Here is a 13,911-nt window from a genome sequence, read left to right on the forward strand (position 1 = left end):
CAGACATTGTCCTTCCTGGTGAAGGGGCTGTGCAGCCTAGTCCCTGTGCTCAGCTTACAGCAGTGGAGAGAAAGGAAGACAGAGCCCACACTTCATAGGCATCCCAGCCACTCACGGGGGCGCTGTCATTCACCATATATCTTCTTTAAATATTTTATTTATTTATCTTTAGGGGGAAGGGAAGGAAAGAGGGAGAGAATATCAGTGTATGGTTGTCTCTCGTGCATCCCCTTCTAGAAACTGGCCCGCAACATAGGCATGTGCCCTGACTGGGAATTGAACCTCGATTGTTTGGTTTGAAGGCCTGCAACTCAATCCACTGAGCTACACCAGCCAGGGTTCACAGTGTATCTTGATGAAGACCTTGAATGGGCAAAAGGTGCTGCTCGTTTTGGTTGCCTGGTGTCAGTGTGGGCAGAGCCAGGAGTCCTTGGGAGAGCAATAGACTAGTGGCCCTGGGTAGCCAGTGATGTTGTTGTTTTCATCAGAAGTGATAAAGTAATGATGTGAATGGAGGGAGGACGGCAGTGGGAGTACCTCCAGGAGCTATGAGAGGGATTGGAAGTTGACTTGGGCTGTGGGTATGGGAGGGCTCTGCAGTTGTACATGTGAGAGATTTGGGGAGTGTGCCAGAATCTCCCTGACAGCTTTACTGAGCACATTAGGCCACCGGGCCTATGTGAGATGAGGAGGAGGAAGCAGACACACTGCAGGGTTTTCATCTAGGGCCTAGAAGTGACCATGGTCCTAAAATTTTATACACTACACTTTCTTTCACATATTAACTCTTAATTTTCAATTTCTTTGAATCATTTCTGTCATATAATGTTGATTCGGGAAAGTTGGGGTAACTTGGAAAGTTGACCTGTTTAGGATTTCTAGGGGCTATTTGCGTTTCAGAAACAAAACAATTAAACCAAACTATTCTCCAGTAAGTCACCTGTGCAGTGGAGAAACTTCTGGCTGGTCCCAGGGCTCTCTCTGTCTTGCTACCATTGCTCTTTGGGGAGAAACACATAGAAGCACCTTCTGTTGACATGCCTTCTTCTGTCTGTTCAGTTGTCTCAGTCACCAAGAGTATAAAACATTTATTGTCTTCCATTGTAAAAGAATACCTTATTGTTTCTAAAATCATGTGTCATGTACCAGGTCATCATATAGAAGGAAGTGCAAAGAGCATCTTCATGGATGTTGCTGTTAACATGGTTCAAGCTGTAATGGGTTTGTAGTTTAAAATGAGCGTGCATGCAGAGCTGTTATCAGGGGATACTGCTAACAGAGGAGATTTGTGTTTTGGAAGGAATACAATAATGTAGCTGTCAGCAGTTTACTAAATGATCATACACACTTGGCAGGCTGTTTCTGTAGCTCTTCTTTGAGAAGGGGAATCATGCTTTTCTGATTGTGTGTCTCTGCTATGAGAGTGACTCCACACAGAGTTGTTATCTTCATTTCTGTGAAGTTCTCCCCATACTTGGAAATTGAGGGCTATCTGGTTGCTGGTAGACAATTCATTAGCTGCTGTGCTCCTAGGACATTAGAAACCTTGCTCATGCTACGTCCGTCCATGGAGTACTGTGTTATCCTGGGTACTACTGACATACAACTCACAACACTCTAAACTCCCTTATGGAAAAGGAAAAATGGACACACTAACCTTTATTCCTTAGATGCTATTAGATATAAAAAGTGAGGTGTACTGCACATGCCAGATGTACAGGTTTACCTGTAGGATCTCCATTTTGACTGCTAAAGAAATCTAGAAAGTCATTTTTATGAGGTCACATAATCATCACTGCAAATCTTTTGTCCCTGTTCTGCAGGAGTTCAAATGAGGTCCTTGGTGAAGGCTGGAATAATTTGGGGTGGATAAGAGAGGATCAGACACTGGAGGCAGGTAGTCCTAAAATACTACTACTACTGTTACTACTGTTACTATTACTACTCTTAAGCAGCAGCAGTAGCTTCTGGGCACTGTTTAAATATATTAAATGTATATTGCTGAACAACCAGATGAGGTAGGGTTGGTTATTATTTTCATTTTGAACATGAGGATCCCAAGAGAAAATTGAAGGTAAGGCTCTTGAGTGTACAGTACTTTGTTTGTGTGCTTCGTTGATGTAAAGTAGGGACAGGTAGGGTGGTCAGTTTTGGGTGCACTGCCTGCTCACTGATGCTTGAAGCCTTCCTTGGGAGGATTGGGTCAAAGAAGTGAAGGTAGAAGGACCAGGAGGGACTAGGCCTGTGGTTGCTCATGGTGTCTGGGGAGAGGAAGAATAGGCAGTTGTTAGAGGTGCAAAGGAGGAGAGTCACAGGTGTCAAGTGCAAGGATAAGGCCCATGTGTTTACCTTTAAGAGATGTCATGGCTGTGTAACTTCAGAGGGAGGACTGTCAGATCTCTGCTTCTGGGTTTTCTGGTGTCCCTTCTTTGTACCATTTGTGCCTCTGACAGTCTGTGTAGCACTTTTTCCTTTTTCATAAATCAGAGTAGGACAGAATGATGATTGTAGTCACACTGTCATAGGTGCTCACTAACATTGGAAACAGCTCATCTCCTGCACTGGGTGATGTAAAGATATGCTAATTTTGGTGCTAAATTCAGTATTTGTGTGTTTGGATCCAGATACTTTACTGCTATCATGTCAGTGACCCAACTTCTGAGGCACCGTAGAGTTGATTTAACACAAGTGATATCTGAAACGAGTATTTCATCCTCTTCTCCCCAGCCTGAGAACTTGCAATGACATCCACCAAGTCCTTCAGCCTTGTTCTCAGGACACTAGACTCGCATCCTGCCCACCATGACTCCCCCATCTGGATGCTCACTTCCATGACACTGAGCTGTCTTCATTATGCCCTCTCATGCCTAGCTCTCCTGTCCCTTTGTGGTCCCCTCTTTACCTGCTCACAGAATCCTCCAAGCCCAGCACTGCCAGTCTCCCTACAGTGTCTGCCCCGCACAGTCTTCCGCCTGCATCAGAGATTTCTCCCAATGTTAGTGTCTGGGCCACTTTGTCAGGACCATGTGCCGTACACTTTATAACTGTGATGCATGTAAAGTAGCAAAAAATGTCTGACTTTATAGTAAAAGGCCATGGCAGTTTCAGTTTCATTACAACATCCTGGGGAGGGGATTTCGGAGGCAAATAGGGGATTTGTGGATTTTGTTCCATATTAGGAGTAATTCTCTTCAGGGTGAAGTCCACATGCAGAGCATTGCTTTTCAAAGGAATTTCTAGCTATTGCAACTACAAAACCTATTACCTTATTCTGCTCCTTTAACTTAGGAATTTTTTAATCCTTACCTGAGGATATGTTTCTTGATTTTAAAGAGAGAGGAAGAGAGAGAGAAAGGTTGATGTGAGAGAAGCATATGGATGTGAGAGAAACACATCGATTGGTTGTCTCCCATATAGGCCCTGGCCAGGGATTGTATGCACAACCTAGGTATGTGCCCTGATCGGGAACTGAACCCGTAGTCTTTTGTGCTACAGGACAATACTTCAACTAGCTGAGCCACTCAGCCAGGGCTTATTTAGGAATCTTAAATATTAGTATTGATTTCTGACCCACATTGAGGATTGTACTATTTTCAGAGAGTCCATTGGAATAACTAAAGAGTTTCTGTAGACATGAGTTGTTTTTGACACTTGCCAAAGGACACTTCTAATCATAATCCTGATTATTTTAGGCCTGAGTAGGCATTTTGTACAGCACAGAAATCCTGTTTAAATAACAGGATCATTGATGAGTGATTTGTTCCTCTTGTCCCAGAATGTCATCCAGATCTCCAAGTGGAAGGCATAGGGCATCAAATATCCCACATTCTAAGGGCTGTCAGCGCCTCTAGTGGGGAGGCACCTTCTTCCCTCCAGGACCTGTCCTCCCACTGTGGGCCCCTACTTCATGCTGGATGCTGTGAGTGGCCTGCGAGGCAGGGAAATGTGATGCTTGTCTCCTCTTCTTGGTGACACCTTCAGTCCCTTTACCTGGTGTCAGGGAGGAAAGCAACTCACCCTCAGCGATTGTCACCTCTTAAGGCCAGTCTCTAAGGGCTATCCCCAGCCCTCTTCATATCTTGACTGGAGGTAGGGGAGAAAGGTCAATGACAGTTATGCTAACTTTGGTATTTGTGGCAAGTCTGGAGGACGAGTGAGCCATGCCTGTTTGTCAGAAGCTCTTTGTAGAATAGTGGGTCTGTTGACCTTGTCTACATTAGAACCATCTAAGGCTGAGGCTGGGTGGACCCTAAATCAGTTGCACTAATCTCTGAGCAGAGAACTCCAGCATCAGTGGTTTTGAAAACTCCTAGGTGCTTCCAGTGAGCAGCCAAGATTGAGAGCCACTTGTGTAAAATGGGCAGAGGTCGGGAAGAGAGGGTGTATTTGGTGGTCTTTTATTCCCCAGGTTTGGGTTTTAGCAAAATTCTTTGAAAACAGAAAATATCTCATTTAGCATCTTGTCAAATAAACAAATAAAAGTAATATTAAGGTTGTAGTTTAATGTGTTTTGTTTCATAGCTAAATGCTACTTGGACTTTTTTATGAATGGTAAAATATACAGGGAAGTAGAAGATTATTACTATGTCTTAGGTTATATAATAAATGAGCTTATCCCAGCAAGAGTCTGACTGAAGCAATATCAGTGACATCTGACTTGCGGGAGGCACTTGGTCTTATTCCAGCCAATTCCCTCTTAGGTCCTGTCCTGACAGTTGTCCTGAGAGTTGTGCTTCTTCACTGGGAATGATGTGCTTCTTGAAGAACCATTTCAGTGGCATCATTTCTCATTTCCTTGGTTTTCTCACAGCTCAAGAGATGGCTGCCCAGTGTGTGATGAAGGTGGAGCTGAATATTTCCTGTGACAATCTTCTGGATAAAGACATAGGGTCAAAGTCGGACCCGTTGTGCGTGTTATTTTTGAATACAAGTGGTCAGCAGTGGTATGAGGTAATATTAAATTTTATAGGTGAAAAGCCAGCTGAATTGTTTCTTTGACAACACGAGTTTAAAAATGTTAAAAATCATAAAACCATATAATCTGTTAATGCAGCATTTGGGCAGGTATGTCCTTGACTGGAATTTTTAACACACATATAGAAACTTCCTTAGCTGTCATGCCTATATTTAGTTGGATGTAGTACATAAAATTTTAAAAATTTTAAAATGCAAGTTCACTTTTGACTTGAAGAAACGTTTTTGTTTTGGGGTTGTGTACAGGTTGAGCGCACAGAAAGGATTAAGAATTGCTTGAATCCTGCATTTTCCAAGACATTTATTATTGATTACTACTTTGAAGTGGTTCAGAAATTGAAATTTGGGATTTATGACATTGATAACAAAACAGTCGAGCTGAACGATGATGACTTCTTAGGAGAATGTGAATGTACCCTTGGACAAGTAAGTATAAGTTGCTGCTCCACTGTGTTGTATGTAAATTTTAACCAAAGAATTGGACCTTTAAAATTTTTTTTTTAATTTCCAGTTACAAAAAAATTCCAATTAGAGTTTCCATTCAATATTATTTTGTATTAGTTTCAAGTGTACAGCATAGTGGCTAGATAATCATATACCTTATAAAGTATTCTCCCAATATTTCCAGTACTGATCTGACTCCATACACTGTTATCACAGTATTATTGACTGTATTTCCTATGCTGTACTTCACATCTCTGAGAAATTGGGCCTTTTCGTAAGTGCTCATTAGTTTAATTTTTAAAGTTGGAAACCATGTAATCACCTTAAGGACAAAATTCATACATCAGTATGGTGGGCTTCAGCATTATTGAATTTATTGCTTTCCTAAGGGCAGAGGCCATATGTGTTTGCATTTGGGGTGTTTATTTGACATTTCAGTATGTCACTGTGTAGCCGCTGTGTATGCATCCTTATTTTTAGTTATAAATGCCATCACAGTACCAGCAACTTCTCATGTTCTAACTGGCCTCACTGATACCTGGGGCCCACACTGGGCCCTCCTTGGCTCGTGCCTCAGCAGCTGGGCTGGTCCTCCCTTTCAACCTACAAAGGGTCCCCAGGGCCCCACTGAGCCTACTGGGTGCTCTCTCCTGTCTCTCCCAGATCACTCACCTTGTTTATCATAGCTATATCTTTCTGGTACAGACAGGTTTCATCAGGGTAGGAGTGTGTCTGTGGGCTCACAGTCTGACTTTTAAGTAGGGGTAAGGAACATTTGTTCAGAGTGAGAAAGATTTCAGGGGAAGGAGTCTTTTTTTTAAAGTTGGTGACAATTATTGCTCAGAGTTGTCTTTTAAGAGTTCATTTTCCACCCTGGCTGGTGTAGCTCAGTGAATTGAGCATGGGCCTGCAAACCACACGATCGTGGTTCGATTCCCAGTCAGGGCACATGCCTGGGTTGCAGGCCAGTTCCCAGCAGGGGACTCATGAGAGGCAACCATACATTGGTATTTCTCTCTTTCTCTCCTTCCCTTTTCCTCTAAAAGATAAATAAATAAAATCTTAAAAAAAAAAGAGTTCATTTTTCAATGTTGAATTGTTTGAAGATCATGGCATTTCCTATGTCTTGACAATATGGAGCTTATCAGTTTTCAAAAACTTTGATAAATAGTGACAAAGGGAAGTTAAAGTACTTATTATTTTTGGGAAAAAAGTGAATACAGCTAAATTTAAAATGTATATGAGAGATTATAACTGATTGAGAGCCTAGGTCTACTATATTAATCAAAATGCTATTTTTTGAGGGGGGTGGTTATACATTAAAGTTACATCAGTTAAAAACCTGAATCCCATTTGGTGAGAATTCTGAGGCCTGACCTGCCTATGAGCAATAGGGGTGAAATATTTATTTATTTTTTGTTGACTTAATCTCTATTTTTTTCTATTACCTCTAGTCCCCTTATACCTCCCTCCCCTCAACAGTCATCACTCTGTTGTTCATATCCATGAGTCCTTTTTTCCTTTTTTCTCAATCCTTCCACCCCCTCACCATCTCCCCACAAGCTGTCATCCTGCTCTCCATCTATGAATCTGTCCCCATTTTCCTTGTTAGTTCAGTTTGTTCATTAAATTCCACATATGAGTGCAGTTGTTTGGTATTTGTCTTTCTCTGACTGGCTTATTTCATTCAGCATAATGTACTCCAGGTCCAACCATCCATATTGTTGCAAAGGGTAAGATTTTCTTTTTTCATGGCCAAGTAGTAGTCCATTGTGTAACTGGACTATAGTTGCTTTGTCCACTCATCTACTGATGGACACTTGTGCTGCTTCTATATCTTGGCAATTATAAATAAAACTGCAGTGAACATTGGGCTGTTTATGTTTTTTTGAATTAGTGTTTTGGGTTCCTTCAGATATATTCCCTGAAGAGGGATTGCTGGGTCAAAAGACAGATCCATTTTTAATTTTTTGAGGTATCTATCCCCATACCGCTTTCCATAGTGGCTATACCATAGTGGCTATTCCTATCAACAGTGAAAAAGGGTTCCCCTTTCTCCACATTCTCCCCAGCACTTGTTTGTTGATTTATTGGTGACAGCTATTCTGACAGTTGTGAGATGGTATATCATTGTAGTTTTAATTTGCATTTCTCTGATGATTAGTGATGTTGAGTATCTTTTCATATGTCAATTGGCCATCTGTATGTCCTCTTTGGAGAAGTATCTATTCAGGTTCTTTGTCCATTTTTTAATTGTGCTGGGGTTTTTTTTTTTGGTGTTGAGTTTTGTAAGTACTTTATAAATTTTGGACATTAATCCCTTATCAGGTGTCAGTGAATGTTTTCCCTTTCTGTGGGTTGTCTTTTTGTTTTGTTGATGATTTCCTTTGCTGTGCAAATGTTTTTAGTTTGATTTTGTCTAATTCGTTTATATTTTCTATTTTCCCTTGCCTAGGGAAATATATTTGAAAAAATATTGCTGTGAGCAATTTCTGACATTTTGCTGCCTGTGCTTTCTTCCAGGATTTTTATAATTTTAGGTCTAACATTTAAGTTAGACTTAACTTAAATGAGTCTTTGATCCATTTTGAATTTATTCTTGTGTGTGGTGTAATAAGGTGGTACAGATTCATTTTTCTTATACATCCTTCCAATTTTCCAAACATCATTTATTGAATAAGCTATCTTTAGCCAATGGTGTGTGTTTGCTTTTTCTGTTGAATATTAATTGACTATAAAGGTGTACATTTATTTATGGGCTCTCTATTCTGTTCTCTTGATCTATAGGTTTGTTTTTATGCCAGTACTATGCTGTTTAGATTACTATGGCTTTGTAGTACTGTTTGATACTAGATAGCGTGGTTCCTCCACTTTTGTTTTTTCTCAGGATTGCTGTTGGTATGCGGGGCCTTTCATGGTTCCATATAAATGTTTGAGTTACGTGTTCTAGTTCTGTGAGGTATATCATTTGAATCTTGATAGTAGTTGCATTGAATCCATATATTTCTTGGGTAGTATGGACATTTTAATGATGTTAATTCATCCTACCCATGAACATAGTGTGTGCTTTCACTTATTTGTATCTTCCTCTAATTCCTTCTTCAGTGTCTTATAATTTTCCAAGTGCAGGTCTTTTAACATCCTTTATTAGTTTATTCATATATATATGTGTGTGTGTGTATATATATATATGTGTATATATATATATATATATATATATATATATATACATACACTTATCAATTGTGAATGGGAATGCTTTCTAAATTTCCCTTTCTGTTATCAGACTTCCCTGTCTTGTTCCCAATCTTAAGGGGAACTCATATAGTTCTTGACAGTTGAATATGATGGTGGCAGTGGGTTTGTACATACAGCCTTTATCATGTTTATGTATGCTCCCTCTAATCCTGCTTTGTTGAGAGTTTTTATCATAAATGGGTGCTGGATTTTATCAAATGCTTTTTCTGCATCTATTGATATTATCATGTGATTTTTATCCTGCATTTAGTTTATGTGGTGAATCACATTTATTGATTTGAGAATGTTGTACCAACCTTGCATTACCAGAATAAAACCCACTTGATCATGATGTGGGTTTTTGCATTGCTGTATTAGTTTGCTAATATTTTGATGAGGATTTTAGTGTCTGTTCATCGGGGATATTGGCTATAATTTTCTTTCTTTGTACTATTTTTTCCTGGTTTTGGAATTAGGATAATGCTGGTGTTGTAAAAATTGTTTGGAAGCTTTCCCTCCTGTTGAATTTTATGAAATCGTTTGAGAGGGAGTGGTGTTAATTCTTCTCGAAATGTGTGGTAAAATTGACCCATGAACCATCCAGTCCAGGGCTTTTTGTTTTGGGGAAGTTTTTTTTATTACTGCTTTAATTTCAGTAGGTATAATCTGTCTATTCAGATATCTGATTTTTCTTGATTTACTTTGGGAAGATTTTGCCTTTCTAGGAATTTATTCAGTTTGTCCATGTTGTCCTGTGTGTTGGCATGTGGTTATTTATATTTTCTTACAATCCTTTGTATTTCTTGGTGTCAGTTGTTATTTCTATTCTTTCATTCCTGATTTTATTTATTTGGGTCCTCTCTCTTTTTTCCTTGATGGGTGTAGTTAAAGGTTGTCAATCTTATTTATCTTTTCAAAGAACCAGCTCTTGGATTCATTGATCTTTTGTATTATTTTTTCCTTTCATTTGAAAGGAAATAGAGAGACTCTATTTCATTTATTTCTGCTCTGATCTTTACTATTTCCTTTTTTCTACTTATTTGGGCTTTGTTTGTTCTTTTTCAAGTTTCTTTCATGTGAATTCAGATTGTTTACTTGAGCTTTTTCTTATTTTTTGTGATAAGCCTATAATGGTATGAATTTCCTTCTTACTATTGCTTTTCCAATCCCACAGATTTTGGATTGTTGTGTTCTCATTTTTAATTCTTTCGAGGTATCTTGATTTTTCCTTGATCTCACTATTATTCATTCTTTAATAACATCCTAATTTACTTCCATATCTTGGTGAGTTTTTCAGTATTCTTCTGGTGGTTGACTTCTAGTTTCATAGAATTGTGGTCAGAGGAGATACTTGATATGATTTTCAATCTTCTTAAATTTATTGAGACTTGTTTTGTGTCCTATCAGGTCATCTATCTTAGAAAACATTTCATGTGCACTTGAAAAGTGTGTATATTCTGCTGCTTTGGTGTGAAATGCTCTGTAGATATCAATTAAATCCATTTGATCTAGTGTGCCATTTAAGATTGCTGTCTTCTTGTTGATTTTCTACCTGGAAGATCTATCCATTGAAGTCAATGGGGTGTTAAAATCCCCAACTATGACTGTATTTTTGTCAGTCTTTCATTTATGTCCATCAAGATTTGCTTTACATATTTAGGTGTTCCTATGTTGGGTGTGTGAATGTTTACTAGGGTTATATCCTCTTGCTGGATTGTTCCCTTTATTATTATGTAGTGTCCTGCTTTGTCTCTTAATATAGTCTTGGTTTTAAAGTGTATTTTGTCAAATATAAGTATAGCTACTCTAGCTTTTTTCACCTCCGTTTGCATGAAATATTTTTTCCATCCCTGTATTTTTATTCTGTGCGTATCTTTTGGTCTGAAATGAGTCTCTTGGGGACATATTTGTGGGTCTTTTTCTTATCCATTCAGCTACCTTATGTCATTCTGTTGGAGTATTTAAGCCATTTACATTTAAGGTAGTCATTGATATGTACTTTGTATTTAGTGCTATTTTATCATTAGACTATTTCCATCTGTTTTTTTTTTTAATTTCTTTTTCTTTTTCTTTTTCTTCTTCTTAAGCCATTTAACCATTGTTGTAGTACTGGCTTGGGTGTTAATAAACTCCTTCAGCTTTTTCTTGTCTGGGAAGCTCCTTTGATTTTTCCTTTGATTTTATTTTCTTGCTAAGTTAAGTAGGCTTCGTTATCGGTCCTTCCTTTTCATTATGTTGACTATTTCATGCCACTCCTTTCTGGGCAGCCATATTTCTTTTGAGAATTCAGATGATAGTCTAATTGGTGCTCCATTCTAGGTAACTACCTGTTTTTCTTTTATAGCTTTTAGGATTCTCTCCTTGTCTTTAAGCCTTGTCATTTTAATTATGATGTGTCTTGATATAGGCCTCTTTGGGTTCAACTTGTTAGGGACTCTTTGAGCTTCCTGAACTTGCGTGTCCTTTTCCTTCACCAGATCAGGGAAATTTTCAGTCATCATTTCTTCAAATAGGTTTTCAATCCCTTGCTCACTCTCTTCTTCTTCTGGTATTTCCATGATGTGGATGTTATTATGCTTCATATTGTCTAAAATGTTTCTTAAGTTCTCCTAATTTTTTGAAATTCTTTTTTCTTTTTGCTGCTGTGCTTGGGTCTGTTTTTGTTTTTTAATTGTCTTTTAAAATATTGATTCAATCCTCTGCTTTATCTAATGTACTCTTCATTCCTTCCAGTGTATTATTTATTTCAGATATTGCATTCTTCTGATTGGTCCTTTTTATGGTTTCTGTGTCTTTTTTTCATGCTATTGAGTATCCTTATAATCATTACTCTAAACTCTATCTGATAAATTGTTTGCCTTCATTTCATCTAGTTTTTCTGGTAAATTTTCTTGTTCTTTCATTTGGGTTCTGTTTCTTTGTGTTCCCATTTTGGTGGCTTTGTTGTATTTTGTGTCTTAAACTGATCAGTGATACAGTCTGAAGCTCTAATCAGCAGTCTACATAAACACCACAGGGTGGGACAGAGCAATTCCTGTGGCCAGGGCTATTGCTTCCCCTCAGGCTGATGCCACTTGGAGAAGTGTTCCGCCTGAGAAAAATGGCTTCTGTAGTATATAGAATGATTCAGTGTAGTGATCCTGGTGGCTGTTCTTTCCATTCTCTCTCCAGAGCCACCAAACCCAGACTCTCCTCAAGTATCTCTTGCCCTCCGTCTGCCACAGCCCGGGGTACGTGCTGCAAACTGAATTTTGTGCATTGGCCCTCTAAGAGGCTTCCTTTATCCTCATCCATCTTTTCCTGGCAGACAGAAAGCCTGTTGCTTTTCACAGCTTGATGTTACCTGGGTTTTTTCAGGCTCTGATGCTATAGGCTAGAGAGCCCAACTTGGTATTTAGATGTCACACTTCTCAGGGGAAATGCTCCAGCTGCTGAGATATCTCTCAGGAATTTCTGCTACCACCCGTGGCAGCCTGGCCAGCCCTCTCATGCCTCCTCTGTACTCCCTACCAGTCTCATTGTGGTGAAGCAGTGTCTTCTGTCTGTCCCTGGTTATAAGGCTTCTCTTCAGCTTATGTTCAGTTGGTTATTCAGGATGATTTCTCTACAATTTAGTTGTAATTCCAGCTTGGTCCTAGGGGGAGGTTATTGTAGCTTCCACTTATTCCCCCACCATCTTGGAACTCTCCAGTTGGTTTTAAATGTCTCCAGTATTCTTCTTCAAGCATGCCCCAACTGGTGTAGCTCAGCGGGTTGGGCATTGTCCTACAATCCAAAAAGTTTCTGGTTCAACTCCCGTTCAGGGCTTTTGCCTTTGTTGCAGGTCAGGTCCCTGGTTGGGGCGTGTGAAAGACAACTGATGATTATTTCTTTTCTTTTCTTTCTCCCTCCCCTCCCCTCCATCTAAAAATAAATAAATAAGATTTTTAAATGTGTCCATGTATTTTATAATTACTCCATCCTTACAGATGGACTTAATGACTTTATACTCAGACTTTTTTTTCAAAACCATTCAGTTTCAAATGTCACGAGATAAAGTGAAAAAGCTCTTTTTATCACTCTCTTCTTTTAATAGATTGTTTCCAGTAAGAAGTTGACTCGACCACTGGTGCTTAAAAATGGCAGACCTGCGGGTAAAGGCAGCATCACGGTAATAAGATATTTGTCTTTTGTGTAAAAAGATTTATGTAGAGGGCACACTGAAACTGTACAGGCAGGTAGGTACCTTACAACCATGCTTTATCATTTCATCTGAAGGGTGACCTCCTCCTACCCTGCTTGAGAGCAATCACAAATGGGAAATATGTGTGCCAAAAAAAGAAACACACACACACACAATTCCTTTGAGTTTTTAAGTTGTTCACAGGGTCCTGAGCAACTTGGTGATATGCCTTACTCCCGTGGAAGTATAGATTCCCCGCTTGAAAGAAACTACTTAATTATCTGAATGGGTCCACCTGGCTCAATGCAAAGCAAAGTTATCTCCTCAAAATGACAGAATTTTCAGAATGGATTTTGTTCCTGATGGGTCTCACACTGTGACATGGCCGGCACCTCTTTTTTAGTGCTCACACTCTGCTGCCCATCCTCCCAGCAGGACTTGCCAGCTGACATCTGGCCCTGGGCCAATGAATGTATATCTTATCCCAATTTAGATCCCAAGTTATATAATGCTGTGCTTTTAATGATCTTACCTTCTGGACCTTGTGTCTGGGCAATCACTCCTGGATAGTTTCTGACTTTAGCTCTGCAAATTGAAAGTTGACTCCCTGAGAGCCTCATTTTAGGATCATTTCCATCATGAAACTCATTTCCCTAAACAGCTGTTTCTCTCTTGTTTAAATTTCCTAAAGCAGTAAGAATATTCAGTCTGTAGGGGTACTAACTTTCATGGCACAGAGAACATTGTGGGTAGTTACCTTTATTGCTCTTGGGCCTTTGACAGCTAATAACTAAGTTAAGTTAAATGAAAAATAGTGATGTGATATTTCAATTGATAGGTTTTCTAGGTATGATTTCCTTACTTCTCAGGGTTTAGAGAGCTTTAGCTGGTGTTGTGACTTTCTCCAGGTCTTTGATTTCTCACTGAAATTGGGAAATCCAGTTGGGGCAACAGCCTCTAAAAAGGAAGGTGCATAATGAGATTCACCATATTTTGGGAAAATATTTATTGCATGTACATAAAAACTATAAGATAAATCTCTTAAATGTACCACTTAGTTATTAACCATTTTATGATTTATTTATATTAACACA

The 13,911-nt window shown here is 39.1% G+C and overlaps 1 protein-coding gene across 9 annotated transcripts in view; it reads left to right on the forward strand.

The window, feature by feature from the left end:
* The window catches only part of CPNE3 (copine 3), a 65,198-nt gene that overhangs the window by 13,966 nt on the left and 37,321 nt on the right, over positions 1–13,911 (forward strand). For 6 of the 9 annotated variants that reach the window (XM_037141413.2, XM_037141410.2, XM_037141407.2 and 3 more), the window contains exons 2-4: positions 4,811–4,950; positions 5,221–5,400; positions 12,731–12,805. In XM_037141413.2, coding sequence (XP_036997308.2) covers positions 4,819–4,950; positions 5,221–5,400; positions 12,731–12,805 — 387 coding nt within the window. In that variant the 5' untranslated portion in view covers positions 4,811–4,818. Of the gene's footprint in view, positions 1–1,823; positions 1,898–4,810; positions 4,951–5,220; positions 5,401–12,730; positions 12,806–13,911 lie in introns of those variants that run through there. The other 3 variants (XM_053661161.1, XM_053661162.1, XM_037141412.2) reach the window with 2 other exon arrangements.

Source organism: Artibeus jamaicensis, unplaced genomic scaffold (assembly GCF_021234435.1).
Source record: "Artibeus jamaicensis isolate MK-2021 breed Jamaican fruit bat unplaced genomic scaffold, CSHL_Jam_final scaffold_916, whole genome shotgun sequence".
NCBI classification, from domain to species: Eukaryota; Metazoa; Chordata; class Mammalia; order Chiroptera; family Phyllostomidae; genus Artibeus; species Artibeus jamaicensis.